Below are 19,720 nucleotides of genomic sequence, written 5' to 3'. Positions count from 1 at the left end.
AATGCTGCAGCGTCACAGTCCCACTATGATTCTGTAGTCACTAATGATGGTTCAAGGTTGTTTCACCTTTTCACTTTTCATTTTTTAATAGGCGATAAAGCTCTGTTAGGTAGAAGGACAATGAGTTGGAACGGCCGGGCAGGATGCATAGAGGAAAGAGATTTAAAGCGAAAGAGGACGGGAAGTTAGTGAGATGAGAGGGTGAGATGAAGCCAGAAGATTCGCCGTGGAGACCCCTGAGCCGGCCAATGGAGAAGAAGAAAAAAAAAGCACTGTTTCTGTTAAGGGTTCATCAGTATTACGATGTGAGGGAAACTGTGCTGAGTTCAGTTTTTATCTCTTTGCTGAACCTGGATTTTCTGATCTTGGCAGACTGGTGAATTATACACCATTGTCAATATGCTTCATGGCACACATATCTTGGTTGTTTCTGCATCTTTTCCGAATAATTAAACCAGCATGTTTTCTCTGAACACCCACCGCCCCCCACCCCCTCATCTGGCCGCAAGCTGACAGACACCGTCCCCGGCTCAGTTTTCCTCCTCTCTCGAGGAGTCTTCTCTTGCCCTGTTAACCTACTTCCGTGGCGGAGCAGCAGCAGCTCAGGGGTTTATAAAAAGAGCCACCGGAGGGCACCTTCTTCTGAGTGCATGCCCAGCCTGGAGAGGCAGCTGAAAGCCTGGGCCCTGGCTGAAGCTCCGCAGAGCCTCTTGTCCATCTCAGGAACTCAGGGACCACTTGACCCCTACGAGCCTTTACTACCCCTCCTCATGGGGCCCTGCATGGGACTGTGGAGAGAGTGTTACCTCCGGGGGGCGCTACATGCACAGGTATGTATATCATACCCCCGCTTTGATTACAGTCTACATGTAGGATCACTTCCTGAATCATTAAGTTAATGCATCTATTTTCATATAAAATGACAAGTTCAGTTTAAATATTTCATGTCAAGCTCATATGTAATTATCAATTATTGAAATTTTAATGGGGATCTTCAGATTTCACCACTAAGTCAAATTGGATTGAAATGACCGAAAATTATACCTTATCTGCAGCTTGATGCTCAAGGGTGAAGATTATCATCAGTCCTATGTTGGCTCAGTTTATGCAGTTTGGTCAAATTAAAGAAATAAACAAAAACACTACTGTCACGGTATTTCCAAGCAGCTTTTCTTTATGTTTATGTTGAGCAAGTTGATGTCTACCAACCAGCTCTCTTCGATGACAGAAAAAGATAAATCTTATGTCAGAATGGTGGTACATTTTAGATGTGAATGGAAATCAAGTTCACTTTGAAATCAAATTTATGACCTAAATCTGACTAAATATACAACCACATAAGAATATCAAGGACATTTTGAAAACTTTGTGTTTTGGTTCATTGACACAACTGAGTGAGTTCTTCGTCACGGCCATTATGGCGACAAGAAATCGTCTTCGCTTTGGTCCTCAGAAACTCCCGGTAAATTGTGTGCTGTAAATTTGGAGAGGTCATTTGTAAGTTGGCATGAGGGCTGGGGTTCTAACGTGGGCCTCTAGAGGGGTTTTGTTAACCTCTTCCAAAAGGTTCCATGTATCAGCAGGCCTCAGCCCGATGTCTCCCGTGTTGAACCCTCTCACATTGTGTCTGACCTGCTCAATGGGTGACGTTCAACATCTCCCAATATGGATGGGAAACAGCCATTGTGATGTCTGCACAACAGTCTTTTCCAGCAGCGTCCCCATGGTGATGTCAAGAATAGTCAAGGGTTGAGTGGGCGGAGCTACATAACCCACTCTGCTGTTTTGGAGAGCAGAGAAATATGTTAAATATATCAAATTGCTGGACTTTCCTGCTGGGAGTTTGAATTCTTTGCCGCAGTAACTCCAGATATGTTTTGAAAAATGAGTGACATGAGCACCAGAGTGACATCATCGCTGTATTTCCGCCAGTGTTTTCACGAGTTGATTACTTTGAGACCTTATCGCTTCTTCCCTCCCCAGGCGTTCTCCCACCCCATCTCCGCCAACCACCCCCACCCAGTAGAGCGCCTCTCCCGGGAAGTGCAGCAGCTCAAAGACAGGCTGGCAAAAGCCTCCTCCGACTCAGACCCCTCTCTCAGCACCAAGACGGCAGAGGCACGGGGGCCGGACGCAAACCTGAACCAGAACACCAACAACGGCACCTTCCTCTTCCCGGCGTCCAGACCCCAGGCTGCCGGCATCCCCAGAGCGGCCCAACCATCTACCTCCATAATCCGCCAGGTTGGCAGAGGCCCCGTGGCGCCACCTTCCAGGCCCAGCAACAAAGACGGCGGCACCAAACACACCTTCCTGTTCGGACACTCGTCAGTCACAGACCCCCGTCCTGAGCAGCGCCACTACTCCGCTGCTTCTGCTAACACCAAGCTGCCTAAAAGCAATGGGCCCTCCGTCACCTCCTGAGGAGCCCCTCCTCACTGGGGGAGCCTGTCTTCACCGGGTACTAGAACCAACACCTGCCTTCACAGTATGAAACCCAACCACCTTGCTAGTGTCATGGACTGAGACCCTGACGTCTCTGTCTCCACCTCGGTGGAGCTCAGTGAGGTGCAGCAGGAGCTCCTTACTCCTTGTGAATATGTACCATAAGAGAAAATGTGACAAGAGTTTCGTATATTTGTAAATGCAAGAAGTATTCGGCGTCCATCCCTGATATTTAACTCTTGCCTAGGGCTGAAGAAGGCCAGAGAAGCACACAAGCCCGATTCTGTAAACACGGTTGCCCTTCTTCGGGCGAATGTCGCGTCTCCCCTGAAGGAGGAAAGGCTCTATTTTGAGCTTGCAGGAGCTTGTTATCTAACAGGGGTGACAGGATGTGAACAGCAGAGTGGACTCATCGGGGCCGGACCAAATGGAAAACCTGACTCTTGCTGAGATTCACAGGTATCTTGTTTCGATAGCGATTTCTGCTTTGGTGTTAAAAGTCATGTGAGAGCCGCAGCAGTTCAACCGAGTGCTTCATCGGCACGAGGAAGATGAGGTGGCTTCCACCTCACGGCAGTATTTGTGTTAAATGACTGCTCATTCTCAAGGCATTTCTTTGACTGCTTCACATTGATTTCTTACTCCTTTTTCAAAATATTTTAGTACACTTGGTTCGCAGATTAGTAGATTTACTGAATTGACCCAAAATATCAGTATAAAATAACTCGAAATGTATGTAGAACTTAAAGAACACAAACATTTATCCTTTACAAATGAAACTATTTTAGTCTGTGGAAACGCTTTCCTGAGACACATCTGGATTTCTCTTGGTCAAACATCACAGCTTCAGTATCATCCACTGCACCAAGACTGCTGCGCAGATGAAACAGAAAAGTAGGTTACTGTTTGGCAAAAAAATCATATTTTAAAACATTTTTAACTGCAGGCTGTGATGGGCAGAATTTAGGGCACAAGAGTTATTTCGGTCCTGATCTCATATCTGCCCACTTGCAGGCGCGAGCCCTAGATTCAGCTCAGTGTTACTTGCAGGATAATTCAATTCCAGCATGGCTAGTATGATTCCAGGGCTTCAGATCCTACTGCTGGCCGTGCTCTCTTTTGTTCATTAATCACCTATCAATATATCTTCTATTTACCCATCACATAGTTCTCAGTTAACTCACCTGATTGGATATGAAGGCTGATAGTGACCTGCAAAACTGAAAGAAGTTGTCAGAAAAGCAAAAAAAATAGTTTGAAATTGGATTAGAGAAATAAAAATTCCAAGAATATGACACAGACAGGGTTAAAATATATATTTTAAGTAAAGATTTCCAGTTTGTTTAAATTGTGACCTTAGAGGTCATTTCCATTATGTTGGGAAAATCTCAAATTAATTAAATATCAGTGTTTTTGCAGGATATTCACCTAAACCTTACCCTGCAGTTTTGTTGACAAGTCCTGAAGTCTCCGTCGTGCTGCCGGCAACCCACTCATTTTGTCAGTGTTGTGTAACGTGTGACTCACCCGAGCAGTTATTGTCCTCCTGCTGTCAAAAATAAGCCTTTTGAATGTCATGACTTCTCATGGCGGCCGGCCCCAGGAGCTCCTCTCACCATCTCCTCATGCCAGACCTCTTTGACCGCTCCGGGTCAATCTCTTTCATGTTAACATGTAGAGTAGTGTGATTTTGACCAATTCTAGTATTAACCCCATCATTTGTGGTGGAATTTAATGTCATTCTCCTGTGTTGATTATCATACCTGAGAAGGTACCAGTGTTAGAAGCAAAGGGGCACTGATGTCTTCCTGTTTCTGTCCGTATTAGCTACTTTTCTCCCCAGCTGGCGGCCTATTTATTAATAAGCAGCCAACATTTAGAACCTTTAAATCGGAGTAAGTGGTGTTCCATGATGTGGGTTTGGACCCACGGACGAACCAATCAGCAGCATTCTGTATTTCGGTTCTACTTGTAGAACGTGGAACCTGGAGGTGAGCTCATGATGTCCAGGGGTACTTCACTCCACCACTCTGATAATTCCACCCTTGTAAATATTCATTGCATCGATGTTAAGGCACATTGATATTAGCTGCAATTTCCAAAAGTTCCAGGTGTGATGCCAATGCGTTTACTCGTCTTCCAAGGGAAAACCAGGTCATCACGGTCCCGTTGCCTGGGAGATCACATGCTGCACCCGTTGGTCTGTGTAACTGAATAATTTAATGTTTTTTGTATTATTATTATTATTATTATTATTATTATGGTACGAACTTTACATCAGTTTGCTAGATGTATATATTTTTTGTATCAGCATGTTTTGATCCCGAGTAATAAATTGTATCGGTTCATAAACTTGCAACTTGTATTTCAATTAAAAAAAAAAAAAAGATTGAATTCACAGCTCACAAATTTTATTTTTTAACAAAAAATAAATATTTACAATATGGAATCTGAAACAATTAAAAAGTAGCATGGCACTATACAGTCCAGTTAAGTTGAGCTCGATATGTAAAATCAGAATGATATAGGAACAATGTGCAAAACATTCCACAATTCCACAGAGAGTTAGAAGTGGCCCAGCAGGAAATGTCTAAATGTAGAATTGAGTTACTGCAGTTTCAGTGGAAGCCCTGAGCGGCAGGAGTTTCAGGCTGGGTCGAGGTTGTTGTTGTAACACCCATTTCAGCCAGAAGGGCACACATTGAGGAGATAAGAGCGTTTAAAAGGCTTGTGAGAAATTCTAGTCCAGCTCGATTTTATCAATCGCAGTGTTTCTTTTTGGATTCAAACTAAATTCATCCAAAGAAGGCGGTCTGAGGAGTGGGTGTAGCCTGATGGTCAAAATGACCATTAGAATAACAAACACTTCTAAAAAGTCAAAATAATGTATTTTGCTTCTCAATTGTTTCGTTGATTAGTTAAAAATAACTATAAAGAAAATTCCTCAGAAGATAGGAAAACATTAATAAGAAAACCCGATTCTTGGTTTTATGAAACAAAACAGCCCCCCTCTGTGGTCAAGATGGGTTCTTACAAAAGCACTTGGAACGAGTGCCCGTTAAATTAAGATCTTATTTGCAAGCGTTTTTCGAAGTTTCCAAGAAATTACAAAGACAATCCCAAATTAAAGTGACATTCTTTCTGGGATTTTTCTTTTTTTACAATTAAAATAATTAATACTCTTTTGGCTGAAAGACATTTTACGACAACAAACAGGCATCAAACAAAATATATTCACCCATCGGACGCTAAACAAAAGGATACAGTGAATAAAGAAAAAGTAAATTAGGCAGCAAAATCTATTCACATGTCCTTCAAGAACAAGAACAAATAATAAAGAAAAGCCGAAAATACTTTGACAGCAACTTGGAGAGGTGAGTGTGAAAGTCTCCCCAGCACCTGTCAGGGCTTCCATAGCATTTCTCCAGCTCCTGGCATTTTGTTCAGGGGAAGTAACACGGTTTCAGCCAATTTGATTCAGAACGGAGATAGAAAACAAGAATATGAAGTGCTTTTCAGGATGACAGGGATAGAACAGGGGCACCTTCCAACTCCCCAGCCCCTCATATGATGTGTGAATGTGCAAAGGTTTCAACCATAATTCTGAGATGCGTTTGGGCACTTTTGTCTCACGGATGTAAAAGTCATGCGTTCTCACGTCTCACTGGTTTGCAGCTAACGGCGAGAGCGACGGCAGAGTAAGATCGTTGTCTTCCTTTTCCGACCCATGGCGCTGCAGCGCATCCAGTTCAACCCCAGCGACTCCCGAGCTCTTTCCCCTTCTCCTGCTGCTGCAGGAGGCCATAGGGCCCGTAGAAGTATCCGGAGGAGGAGGGCCCCAGGCCTCCCAGCTGGCTGACGGTCTTGCACATGGGGCAGGGGTAGTCGGACAATCCCTCGATGTCCTCGAAGGCCAGGTTGACAATCTGGTCGCAGCAGGGGTCGCAGTAAAGGTGGCCGCAGGAGAGGCGCTTCAGGCGCACCTCGTAGGAGATGCAGCACTGGCAGTGCGGCAGGTCGGGGCCCAGAGACAAGGAGCCGGTCAGGGAGCTGCTCTCCAGGCTGCCGGCCTGGCTGGAGCTGAGCTTGGTGGGAGATCTGAGGAGGAGGAAGATAAGAAAGCTGGTAAAGTTGTCTTTTCAGGTAAGACAGGAGGTTCTTTGCTTTTTCAGCCCTCGAAACCTCGGATAAGTGATGACCCCGAATCACAAGAGATTGAATTTTGACTCATAGGATGGGACTATTTCCTAGTTTCCTTTATAGAAAGGAAGTTTAACAGCTTTGCGATATGGTTTGCGGACAGTCCAGGATCATCTCAGGGAATTACTTCTGTTCATCGCCGTATTCGACATCCCGATAAACCGATTGATTAATCAATCGAGAAAAAAGGTAACAGATTATGAAAACTCGCCTCAGCCCTTCATCGCACTGAAGCTGTAGTCCAGTGTTGTTTTTTCTAAGTAATTGTGATTTTAAATGAAGACCAATCTGTGAAATATTGTATTTACTGCACATATAAACATACTAGTATTCAGGTAGAATTATTAGATTTCGCTGGGGAAAATAGAACCATGGGTTGAAAATACTTGATCTGACATCCTCGTTAATGGACGCCTTCCTATTATGGTCTGGATCCAAATCACACATTAAGACCATTCATCTGGATTGAGGAAACAGAGCCTCCCTCTGTTCTCATGGGCAGACAACAAGGATCCCCACTGTCTGATTCTAACCTTTACCACAACCCAAACCATGGGTTTCGAAATGGATTCAAAGTGAGGGGGAAAAAAATATGGGAAAATTGTTTTCGACTAAGAAAACCTGTTGTCATAACAACTGAGTAGAGTAGGGGGGTATTTTCACCCCCACTCCACTGTTAAATACAAGGTGTCCCCGCGGCGCTTCATCGCACTCATTTCATTCTGCCTTCAGCCCATTTTTTTTTTTTTTTTTTAAATCGTTTAACTGCGCGGGATTACTCGGGATAATCCCGGGTGAATTATGAAAAAAAAGCATCAGATATGACGACGATGTGTCGGTTTTAAAGCCGGACGGTAGTTTCCGGTCCCGGAGCTCCTCTCACCTGGTCGACGCCGAGTCCTTGAAGCAGTCGAAGCTGAGCGCGGCGAGGATCCTCCACAGCAGGTCCATGCCGCCTCCTCTCATGGCAGCATCCGCATTTCATTGACCTGCTTTCTGACGCGCCTCATGTCCCCGCAAAACACGAGCACGCCGCCCCTCCGTGGACTCGACCCGCGGGCCAGGACACGGATAGTGGTGGATGGCGGCGGCGGTGGTGGTGGTGGTGGATGGTCGCTGGACGCCTGCTGTCCGCGGTCCGAGGAAGAAGGTCTTCTTCATCCGCAGCGTTCGCATGGAGGGAGGAGATGAGCTCCGCGTCCGACGACGTCTGGCGGATCCCCGGCGCTGCAGTGGCGCGGAGCGGCCACTCAGAGGCGCTGCTGCCGCCGCTCCTGCTGCAGCTGCGTCTCTCGGAGCGCAGGGACGGAGGAGGAACCCTGGCCGACAGAAGAAGGTTCGTTCGTTCATTCATTCATTCATTCATTCATTCATTCATTCATTCATTTTTGTGAAAACCACTAATTAATCAATTTCACGTTTGATTGCATCCATGACGTTTCATGATTTATCAATTTTATCTAATAACTCATTTATCAGTGAATCTTCAGTCTTTGTACTCAGCCGCAGGGAATCTTCAATCTTCAGTCTTTGTAGTTACTGCTAACAGTTAAGACAATTCATATTTCATCGTATTTCTTATTCTTCCTCCTTTCTACTATTGTCTATCACTGTTATGTTTTTTGCTTGAAGCTCTGGCACAACAATTTCCTTCGGGATTCATAAAGTTTTTCTCATCTCATCTCATCTCTCATCATCAACGGGGAAACTTACAAAGAATGAGTGGTAAGTTCATATGTACTACAGATCTCCACTTCCTAATATATTATGTTTATATCTTCCATTTGAAACTGTTTTTTTTAAAAATGGTTGTTTTTTATTTTGTTCGTTTATTTTTTATGAACACTTCAAATCCACAGGGCGGGTCCTTAAGCAGCCCACCATTTGTTCAATAATTGTAACACACATAAAAACATGAGCTTCAAAAACAATGATAAAATTATGAATTCAACGCAGTCATCCATTCATTCATTCTTTGTGCCACATTTCTATACTCTGAAACAAATAAGGCTGATAATTAACGGTAATAAACCTTTAAATGCCCCTTTCCCAAAATGTAGCCACTGGGACCAATTCTGAAAATGAACTAAAATGACCACACGAGGGCGACAGTGAGCCCTGAAAGCAGAGCCAGTCTCCTCTGACACAGAAAGTCAACATGTGATCGTCAGATGGTTTCAACAGAAAGCTCAGGGAGATATTTTTTTTATGAAAGTAAACCAACATGTTTTTGTTGAAATCAACAGAAAGAGTATATCAAAGTCAGATAAAGAGGATTATCCTTCAAAACATTACTATTATAATTATTATCATTATTATTATTATTATTATTATTATTTGTTATTTTTACATTTTCGCATTGTGTTTACTGTATTTTTTGTTTTTATTGTTTTCATAAATAGTAATTAATTTCGTCATCTTTTTTGTCTCGCTTACTTTCGGGATGTTGGAACAAGTTGTTGACCAGGGAGTCACTTCACACCCAATAATAATATGAATGAATATCAGGCACCTATTTTTATGCAGTTTAACACATTTGATATTCTGGTAAACTTATAGACACTTGAGCATTTTAGATTTGAACATTAGAATGGAAAAAAAATATTGAGAATATATAATTCTCTGTAAATATGATTAACTAATGCAAGAAAATCAAAGGCACAATTTTCTCGACTAATTTTTCAAAAATTGTGAATAATTTCTTTTCATGTTAAGGTCAATTTTTTACCGTTTAATTTCAAATAGAATCGTAGTCGCTGATGACGGATTTGTTGAGCTTGTTTCTGGGGTTATTTACCGGCTTCTATGTGACTTTTGCAGATATTTTGATATTATAAGATGGCAGATGGATAGAATTCACAATTAATCAATACAATTTGTATCTTTTTCATTTTATTTAAAGCTGTAAAAAGGTTGTTTGTTTTGACCAAACTCGCAGCTTTTGGGGTAAAGGTACTGTTAAAATTAGACACACACACACGCACACACATACACAATTTGTTCTTTGAAGCCTGCATTGACAATAGTTTGTTTCCGCTGCAGCTGCAGTTAGGCCATCAAACAAGCAGAGGTCAGTGTAGCAACGACTTGCAGAGTTCTCCATCGACTCTCGTGGCAATTAGTCATGTGATTTACATGGAGCGAATCAGGATTTGCTTGATATAACCACCTCCAACCTTGTCTGTGGAGCCTCTCAGTCAACCAGGTGAATATAGGTGATTCTCCGGATTCCTCCCACAGTCAAAAACATGCAGGAAGTTTATTGCATAACCTTTATTTGTCCTGACTGTGTATGACAGAGTGAATTGTTATCTTTATGTCATGTGTGAGTGAGTGAACAGTTTTATGCCTTTAGACGTGGCCCTGTGTTTGACAAGTGACCGGTCCAAGGTCCAAGCCTGCCTCTTGTCCAATGACAGCATGAATAAGCTACAGCACCCCTGCAACCCTGACTGCAGGATAAGATGTGCACAGAATGAATGAATGAAATCAGACAAGGCTCACTTTATTCCCTTTGAGACCTCCCCCTCAAAGAAAGTACCTAAAAATAACAAAATAACCAGAAATGGATCTGACTATATTGGAATAAAAGGAACAAAATAATGGAAATAAGGGTTTTATAAAACATTTCTAAGGAATTCCCCGAACATTTTGATGAAATTGCACAAAAAATTGCAAGGTATGGTAAAATCATTTTGGGGAATGTGCATCAATGTCAGCAAGGAATGAGCTGAATGTGAGGGGGAATCCAAAATTCAGCCAAAAAGTAAATTTTATCCTTTAGCAAACAAAATTGTATCCTAAGATACAGATTTTTTTTTTTAATCTAATATAATATAATGTAATGCTTCAATGAAGACATCTGCATCGAGGCTTTTACTCCAGATATTGCCACTTTATTTCCAACACGTCTCTTGGTACTTCCGTACTCGACTCTGTGCTCCACAACGCTCTCATCTCACTTCTTGAATCTTCCCGCTCCCCACCCACATCGATCCGTCCCCCAGCTCCCTCCCCGAACCACTGGACTGCATCCTATATGACAAGCCAGGTTGACGGCCTATAGCTTTTTTTCTGAAGTTGCTATGATATAATACAATATAATATCATGCAGCCTCAGGGCAGCACGGACCAGTGTCTCCCTGAGCCAGCCTCGGGGGGGGGGCATGGGCCAGTGTCTTCCTGAGCCAGTCCCAAGCCTGGATAAATGCACAGGGTTGCGTCACGAAACGTGACAAAAACCCTGCCAAAACCAAACATGCGAATCAAACCTAATAATCGGCAGAGGACCAGGTTAACAATGACTGCCATTGGTACCAATGACCTACAGGGTAGCAGTGTAAATTGGGCTACTGTGGGTCAAAGAACGAGAAGAGGAAGGCCTGTTTGAAAGCAGAGAGAGAACAGGAAAGCCAAGAGTGACTGAGAGTAGGGACTTTGAATAATGGGACGATGACAGGAAAAAGTAAAGAGTTGGTTGATGTGGTGCAGAGAAGGAAGGTGGATATACTGTGTGTTCAGGAGACCAGGTGGAAAGGTTAGGCGGAGGCTTTAAGTTGTACTATCATGGTACTGACAGGAAGAGAAATGGAGTAGGAGTTATCTTGAAGGAGGGGTTTGTTAGGAACGTTCTGGTGATGAAAAGAATGTCAGATAGACTTATGAGTCTGAAACTGGAAATTTAAGGTGTGATGCTCAATGTTGTTAGTGGCTATGCCCTGCAGGTGGGATGTGAGCTAGAGGAGAAGGAGACGAAACCTATTGGCTTAGGGGCTGCATTGACTTTTAAAATTTGACAGATGGGCCGGGTCAGCACAAGATACAATACCTATTAAAAAAGAAAAACGCATTTGTTAATAGTATATATCAAACTCGTCTGACATTTGTCTAAACATTGTCTGACATTTGCTTTGAAAATAAAACTAGCTTGGTTTTGAAGGCTCTTACATTTGCTCGCATTTCATGCACAAACCGTAATTTCCCTTGTAGCTTCACGTCCAGCTCATTCATGTGTGTCAGTATGTCCACAGTAAAAGCTAAATCACAAAGCCAATCTGTGTCATTCAGCTCAGGAAAATTCTCAAGTAGCTCCAAAAATGAAATAATTTCCTGTTTGAGCTCCCAAATTCATTGATCCAATCATTCAATCATTCCCATCAAGTATGAATTCTGTACCAATCTTTGGTGGGTTGGATTAAAAAGACCAACGGGCCGGATGTGGCCCGCGGGCCGTAGTTTGCCCACCACTGAATTAGATAAAGTGATGCAGAATATCCCCAGAGATGAGAAAGTGGTAATTGGTGCAGACTTCAACAGGCACGTTGGTGAAGGCAATAGAGGGCATGAAGAGGTGATGGGCAGATTTGGTATACAGGATAGCAACCCAGAGGGACAGATGGTGGTAGACTATGCAAAAAGAATGGAAATGGCTGAAGTGAACACACTTTTTTCCAGAAAAAACAGGAACATAGGGTAATTTATAAGAGCAGAGGTAGGAGCACGCAGATAGACTACATCTTGTATAGATGAGGTAACCTGAAAGAGAACAGTGACTGCAAAGTAGTTGTAGGTGAGAGTGTAGCCAGACAGCATAGGATGGTGGTTTGTAGGATGACTCTGGTGACAAAGAAGATCAAGAGGACAAAGGCAGAGCAGAGGAAAAAGTGGTGGGAGCTGAACATGGAAGAGTATTGAATGGTATTCAGAGAGGAGTTTAGAAAGGCTCTGGGTGGTCAGGGAGAGCTTCCAGAGGATTGGACAACTACAGCTGATGTTATCAGGAAGACAGGTAGGAGAGTACTTGGTGTATCATCTGGAAGGAAAGTAGATAAGGAGACTTGGTGGTGGAATGAAGAAGTCCAGGAGTATATACCGAGAAAGGGGTAAACAAAGAAGCAGTGGGACATTGAGGGGACTGAAGAAAATAGACAGGAGTACAGGGAGATACAGCATAAGGTAAATGGAGTGGCAGCAACGGCAAAACAAAGGGCATTCGATGACCTGTAAACTCAGTTGGACAGTAAGGAGGGGGAGAATAATCCATACAGGTTGGCGAAACAGAGAGATAGAGATTAAAAGGATGTACAGCAGGTCCGGGTGATTAAGAAGGAAATGTGTTGACTAAGTATGTATGAATGAGGAAAATGAAAGAGGGGCAAGGGTAGAAGAGGTGGCTATTGTCGACAACAAAGTAACAGAGATAAGTAAAAGTAAAGTGTAGAAGGCATTGAAAAGGATGAAGAGTGGAAAGGCAGTTGGTGCTGATGATATACCTGTGGAGGTGTGGCAGTGTCTAGGAGAGGCAGCAGAAGAGTTTCCGAGTAGATTATTCTTAGAGGGTGAGAAGATGCCTGAGGAATGGAGATGAAGTGTGATTGTGCCCATCTTTAAGAATAAGGGAGATGTGCAGAATTGTGGGAACTATAGAGGGATGAGGTCATACAATGAAGTTACGGGAAAGCATACTGGAAACTAGACTGAGAGCAGATGCCAGCACTTGCAAGCAGCAGTATGGCTTCATGCCTTGAAAGAGTACTACATATGCAGTATTTGCTTTGAGAATGCTAATAGAGAAGTACAGAGAAGGCCAGAGGAAGCTGCATTGTATTTTTGCAGACACAGAAAAAGCATAAGACAGGGTGTCGAGGGAGGATCTCTGGTATTGTATGAGGAAATCTGGAGTGGCAGAGAAGTATGTTAGACCGGTGCAGGACATGTATGCTAGCTGTGAGACAGTAGTGTGGCTGACAGATGAGGTTAGACAGGAATCTCCATGGACCATGGTGTTTGCAGATGACATTGTGATCTGTCGTTAGCGCAGAGAACAGGTTTTGGAAAATCTAGAGAGGTTGAGGTATGTGCTGGAAAGGAGAGGAATGACGGTTAATTGCAGCAAGATAGAATATATGTGTGTGAATGAGAGGAACATGGGTGGAATGGTGAGGCTACAGGGAGTAGAGATCAAGAAGGTGGAGGATTTCAGGTACTTGGGATCAACAGTCCAGAGCAACGGAGAGTGTGTAAAAGAGGTGAAGAGACGAGTTCAAGCTGGTTAGAATGGGTAGAGAAAAGTGTCAGGGGTACTATACGATAGAAGACTATCAGCCAGAATGAAAGGAAAGATGTACAAGACAGTGGTGAGACCAGCGATGCTGTATGGCCTACAAACAGTTACGATGATAAAAAGAAAGGAGGCAGAGCTAGAGGTCGTAGAGATGAAGATGTTGAGGTTCTCTCTGGGAGTTACCAGGATGGATAGGATCAGGAATGAGTCTATCAGAGGAACAGCGCATATAAGTTGTTTTGGAGAGAAGGTAGACTGAGATGGTCATGCACAGAGGAGGGACGGTGAATATATTGGTAGACGGATGCTGCAAATGAAGCTGTCAGGCAGGAGGTCTCAAGGAAGACTAAAGAGAAGATAGACATAGAGAGAGAGGACGATACAGAGAATAGAGTTAGAGAGTTTTTTTTTTTCCGCTGTGGCGAGTCTTGAAGGGAAAAGCCGAAAGGAGAACAATAATAATAATATGATATAATTTGATGTAATTTATCAACCTGGCAGTTCCTCTGCAAGTCTCCAGGGTAATTTCTCTCATTTCATTTCTGCTGCCAGGGGCCTCGTTTCCTCTCCTCTCCTTTCTCCTCCTATTCATTCTTCTCTCCAACGCGGCCAATTACATGCACGAGCCGCGGCACGTGCGGGGGCGCGCGTCCCGCTCGCTTCAGCGCGCCGTCAACCCGACGCATATGGAGTGTGTATGATGGCATAAAGGAGATCCGTGTGTGTGTGTATGTGTGTGTGTGTGTGTGTGTGTGTGTGTGTGTGTGTGTGTGTGTGTGTGTGTGTGTGTGTGTGCGCGCGCGCCGGGGATAGGGCGGGGGGGGGCATGTGTGTGTGTGTGTGTGCATCTTTACACACGCACACACACGCACACACCTTCGCGAGTGTGAATACAATCGTCACTTTCGCCATCCACCCTCTCCAAATCCCCCACCACGCACATTGGCGGGAGTAATGGCGTCTGCTAGGTGAGGGAGGAGCGGTCCCTCCTTGCTGTGGGGTGTGTGTGATCGTGTGCTCGTGTGTGCGTGCGTGTGTGCGTGCACGCGCGCTACGTCAGCGCTCGTCACCGCGGACCTTCTCCCTCCCGCTCCACAGTCCTGCGGGTGCGTGGAAGTGGATGCGCGTCCGGACGGCGAGCAGGTGAGGGAAGCCGACACATAAGGAGCGGCCGTCTGCAAATGCGACTTTCCAAACGGATCCCAAGATTTTTTGCGTTATTACACAGTTTTTTACCTAATTTCACGTTATTACGCGGGAGCGGCTCGTGAAATTGAGTGGGGTGTGGGGGGAGGGCTAAACCCTCGCACCCCACGCCGCGGGTAATCGGATCACGGAGGTGCACGGAAATCAGATGCAATTACGCGTTCGGGCGACAGCAAAAATGACAGTCGGTGCGCGCAAAGATGTTTGCGCGTCATTCAAGCGTTTGTCAGGCGCAAAGAGGTTTGCGGAAGAAGGGAGAATGAGGAGGAGGAGGAGGAGGAGAGGAAAGCTGGAGGAGAGTGAAGGTTAAAAGAAGCGCAGTTTTCAGTCCCAGCTGCTGTTCGGCTCTTAAAAGTTGTATTCCTGTGTGTGAGTGTGTGTGCCCGTGCGCACCCGCCTTTCGGATTACAGGCCCGATGAACTGGGTATCCGGTGTCTCCGGGCTTCATCTTGCGCCAAATGACCTTGTGGAGACCCGATGTGTGTGTATGTGTGTGTGTGTGTGTGTGTGTGTGTGTGTGTATGTGTGTGTGTGTGTGCGTGTGCGTGTGTGTGTGTGTGCGTGTGTATGTGTGTGTTGGGGGGAGGGGTGGAGAGGACACGGGAATGTGACGGTGCTTTGCGGCGCTTCAGTGGCGCTAAAATGACTTTGCGCTTTCACCGCGTGTGTGCGCCTGCGTGTGCGCATGGATTCTTGATGTGGTTTTGCTTAGAAAGAGGATGTCCCTCAACTTGACGTCCCCCCTCCTCCCTCTTCCCTCTCCTCTTCCTCCTCCACCACCTTGTCCCGGTGGCGGCCATCATGAGCTGCTCCGTCTCCGAGCGGGTTTGAGCGCAACCGTGCGCCCGCACATGATTGGCTGAAACATTTCAGATAGATAGATAGATAGATAGATAGATGGATAGATTGGATAGATAGATGGATAAATGGATAGATAGATTGATGACTGGATGTATCTGTAAGATTTCAGACTAATTAGACCCACCATTCTCCCCAAATTATTTTTTTACACTGCGGGGTTAATCTAGTTACGGTTTCTTTAGTCTCCCTTGGATTAATTTGGAAAAAAAAATCACGAATTCAAAGCAGAGAAATGAACCCCTTCACTCAGAAATGAATAAAACAGCCTTTATTGTTTTTGCATTCAGAAACACGACGAAATTGGAGAAGTATTAATAATGTTATTAATAATATTTAGATATAATAATTCAGCATATTAATGATATTATGCTATTTATATGTAATATATGAAATATGTATATGAAATAATAATTCTATTACAATATTATGATATGATATAATAATGAAATAATAATGCATAACTGAAATGTGGTTTTGCCTTTTCATGTCCTTGACTTGTCATTTCCGAGGCGGCACTGGTTGGTGGTGCGGCTTGAGTGCCTTTGAGCACAGGATGCCCGGGGAGCTGCTCTCCTTTTCTTCAGACCTCCCCTGCCCAACTCCCCCTGAAATTGATCCCCCACCACCCCTTTTTTTTCCCCTAAGCCTAATTTGAATGTACTTGTTCATTCCCAGTGCTTCTGTCGTAGCCAAAGACTCCGATAGCATATTTAACTGACAATCTCACCGCTCACACTACCAGCAGGCTGTTAGTTGAATAGAACCTTGTCTGCTCTTTTTCCCTCAAATTTAGATTTAATAGTAGATGAGATCATTCATCCATTTCATCTTCTTTCTGTCTTTTTTGACATTATTCTGAAACCTGCAGGGTCTGTTCTGACTGTGCTGTGCAGTTTGTTGAAACATCCCGGCCTTCATCCACTCAGCGGCCAGTTATCGCTGATCTATCCGAAGGTGCTGATGCAATCAGCAGCGATGTGTTTGAGGGCCCCTTCCTGTCCGTAGATGCATAGTAATGTAACAAGGCTTCGCTGCTCTGCATTGTCAATGAGTTGTGGGGCAGCTCGTAGCCTGTTAGCCCTCAAACGGTCCAACACTGGCAGGTGTCAGGCTTGGCTCACCACGTAGTGGTAAAAAGGAACCCATAGGTTTTTATGAAGCGGCAGCGAGCCAAGCGGCGGCGAGCCAAGCGGCAGCGATGCATTCAGGGAAACTTTGAAAAGATCTGCACGGGAGACAAGAGCCATGGCCGCGCAGATGATGTCTGCATTGTGAGTTTGGCTTACGGCGGTGTGTAATCCCTGCAGCATATTCCTGAAGGGAAAGTCTATTCCTCTGAGAAGAGAGGTTGAGATTCAGCATTTTAACCTGTAGTGACACACAGATTATTTTGTTTTCATTTTGGATGAAGGATGAAATGGTACACAAATCCCTGCAGAACCTGAGCCTGCAAACCCTCCACCCTCATCTGTGCAATATTTATATTTATATTCCCCAGGACTACAACTATTACTTTTATAGCCACTGTCATACACAAGGCATTTCTTTTTACACTTGTTCCATGCAACATGTTGTATGTCCTGTCAGTAGTCTCCTGTAGCGATATCTTCTGTGAGCCATCTGTCTACAATTCTACTGTGACAAGTGAATTTCCCAGCTGCGGGATCAATAACGTCAGTTTTATCTCATCTTATCTTAAACCGCCCAAGTCAGCACCAGGAGACCTTAATGCCGGAGAGAAGCGCACGATTTATCATACACATATAATTTCCGTCAAAAAATTAATCAAGGAAATTGCCCCTCGATGCCTGATTTTAAGATTAGGCTGTTTGCTGCTAAGAGCTAACATTAGCATGATGATTGACTTCTAGCGTCAGTTCTGCTTGGAGTATCATCTTGTCTCTCTTGTTCATGTGCTTCCTGTTGGCAGGCAGATATTTGTGGCATGAATGTGATTTACTGGGTGGCGCAGTGGTTAGCGCTTCCGCCTCACAGCGAAGACCATGGTTCCGTCTCATCACGGGGCCTCTCTGTGTGGCGTCTCCATGTTTTGCCCTCCTCTTTCCTCCCAAAGTCCAAAAACATGCAGTAGGTTCACTGGATACCATAAATTGTCCAGATGAATGAGAGGGGGGATGGTTGGATGTCTCTATATGTAGCCTTGTGACTGACAGTCAAGGGTGAACCCTCTCCCCCAATGACAGTTGGGATAGGCACCCTCCCAGCCCTGAGTGCGCAATAAGCTGTATAAATGATGAATGAATATTATTTTTTATTTGGAAATAATGTCATTTTTGTCACTATAGTTCTAAAATATATACAGTCACAGTAGAGTCATGTAGAGACATCCCTTGCCTTTCACTCTCTCACTGTATTGCAGATTTTTTTAGTCTTTCATATCCCATTTTATTTTGTGTCTCTTTTGCTGTACCGCAGGTTTCACAGTATAATTGTATATTTAATTTTTTCTATTATATCAATTACTTTAATGGTAAAATAAGCATCTTCGGGATGCAAGGTGTTAGTATTCTGGGGTCTGATTGGCTCAGCAACTGTAGCATCATTCTCTGCATCTCCTGCACAAAGCACGCATTCAGTATCTTGCCTTGTCCGTTTCACATCGACGTGCAATCGCGACTCATAGTGCTATTCTGAGATGTTGTGTTTATGTGAATTATATAGGAGGTGTTTATAAGAGTGTGTGTGTGTGTGGGGCGGGTCATAAAGCTTTAAAATATAAATAAATAAAATAAAAGTACAATAAATATACATACAAAATATGAGTTTAAAAATACAATATAAAAGAAATAAATAAAATATTTCAAAATATTTATATAATCATGGTCACTAAAAGATGATTAAAGATGAAATGTAATTTTTCATCGGAGAGAGGGAGTCTTTTCATATGTATATGACAGAGCGAAAATCTAGATAGGTTTTACTGTTTTAAAGTTCAACTAAAGTATGAAGAAGGCAAGATCATACTACACTACCTTTTTTTATTAGAATCTTACTTATTATTGTAGGTTCCACTCACTCACATTGGCAGAGAGTTTACCTAGAGTGTTTCTGCCAGTGAATTGCTATCGAGTTGTTTGGTTCGTAGTGAAACCTGTCCTCGGCACCGGTGCGAAGTCGGCACCGGTTTTCATCTGTCCGTTTCGCATCCAGCCGTGGCAAAATGGACACCAAGATCTGACGTTGCAGTGTTTGACATGGCGTTGTCTGGGTGCCGCTGGGGTGACTGTGCATGCCGGGAGGCCGAGCGGGTGGAGGCGGCGCTGTCACGTCGGGCCGCCGATTATCCCGAAGGGGACGTGCTTGTGCAACCGTTCGTGGGGGAGAGGAGGGGCCTGATGAGCAGCCCTCGGCCTCTCACGCTGTTGCAGAGGAATAAAAGGGTCACTTCCTGTGCAACGCTGCTAACTTGCGCACACGCTGTGGTGATTGTGGCGAAGGTTAGGTTTTATTTTGCCAATCCATCACGGTGAGGGACGACTTCTCCGTCCTTGTGGGCACAAAACAAGACATGAATTATTGATGGATGCAGGATTCTAGCTCAGACCCCAGCAGTGATGGATGAGGCAGGATTCAAAATCTTGCTGGATGGATGAAATTGCGAGTAATAGCACAGTCAGTGTGTGTTTCTGTGTGCATGCGCGCGTGTGTGTGTGTGTGCGCGTGCGCGTGCTTCGTATGAATTCTTCCTCTGAACTGTCAAATAATGGTCTAGAAAACAAAACGTATTTGATTTACCACCTGAGAATGGAATGGATTTGACCTTTCACTCACAGAACTGTCAGATTTGACTCTTTAGAAAGAAAACAGTCCTCCAGTTGAAAACTCAGTGAATGTGGTTCATTTTTGACTCTTATGACATTTTAACAAATTTCTCCATGAGTGACTGCTTACTGATATTCAACCTTCAAGTTAAACTCTGCAAG

The 19,720-nt window shown here is 44.1% G+C and overlaps 3 protein-coding genes across 5 annotated transcripts in view; 2 read left to right on the top strand and 1 right to left on the bottom strand.

The window, feature by feature from the left end:
- The window catches only part of mtmr11 (myotubularin related protein 11), a 34,566-nt gene extending 29,767 nt beyond the window's left edge, over window positions 1-4,799 (top strand). For 2 of the 3 annotated variants that reach the window (XM_086153713.1, XM_086153712.1), the window contains exons 16-17: window positions 510-830; window positions 1,984-4,799. In XM_086153713.1, coding sequence (XP_086009839.1) covers window positions 510-830; window positions 1,984-2,424 — 762 coding nt within the window. In that variant the 3' untranslated portion in view covers window positions 2,425-4,799. Of the gene's footprint in view, window positions 1-91; window positions 831-1,983 lie in introns of those variants that run through there. The other variant, XM_086153714.1, reaches the window with a different exon arrangement.
- A 40-nt stretch (window positions 4,800-4,839) lies between these two features.
- Window positions 4,840-7,863, bottom strand: LOC147230370 (uncharacterized). The gene is made up of 2 exons (XM_086153715.1): window positions 7,529-7,863; window positions 4,840-6,543 (listed from the first exon to the last, which is right to left on the bottom strand). Exons 1-2 carry the CDS (start codon window positions 7,609-7,611, stop codon window positions 6,195-6,197), a joined length of 432 nt encoding a protein of 143 aa, XP_086009841.1. The 5' UTR covers window positions 7,612-7,863; the 3' UTR covers window positions 4,840-6,194.
- A 6,871-nt stretch (window positions 7,864-14,734) lies between these two features.
- Window positions 14,735-19,720, top strand: part of sv2a (synaptic vesicle glycoprotein 2A) — a 38,326-nt gene continuing 33,340 nt past the window's right edge. The window contains exon 1 of the mRNA XM_086153710.1: window positions 14,735-14,851. The gene's annotated coding sequence lies outside the window, so the exon portion shown is untranslated. The remainder of the gene's footprint in view (window positions 14,852-19,720) is intronic.

Source organism: Fistularia commersonii, chromosome 10, assembly GCF_037954325.1.
Source record: "Fistularia commersonii isolate RoL2024-O1a breed Wild chromosome 10, RoL_Fcom_v1.0, whole genome shotgun sequence".
Classification (NCBI taxonomy): Eukaryota; Metazoa; Chordata; class Actinopteri; order Syngnathiformes; family Fistulariidae; genus Fistularia; species Fistularia commersonii.
Note: the sequence above shows the minus strand (reverse complement) of the source record. Positions and strands in the feature narration are given on the sequence as shown.

Bases quoted from the DNA above. Each gene is read 5' to 3' on its own strand.
- LOC147230370 (XM_086153715.1), bottom strand. From the start codon at position 7,611: ATGAGAGGAGGCGGCATGGACCTGCTGTGGAGGATCCTCGCCGCGCTC. The intron at 6,544-7,528 runs GTGAGAGGAGCT...CCTCCTCCTCAG, and splicing joins AAGGACTCGGCGTCGACCAG to ATCTCCCACCAAGCTCAGCT.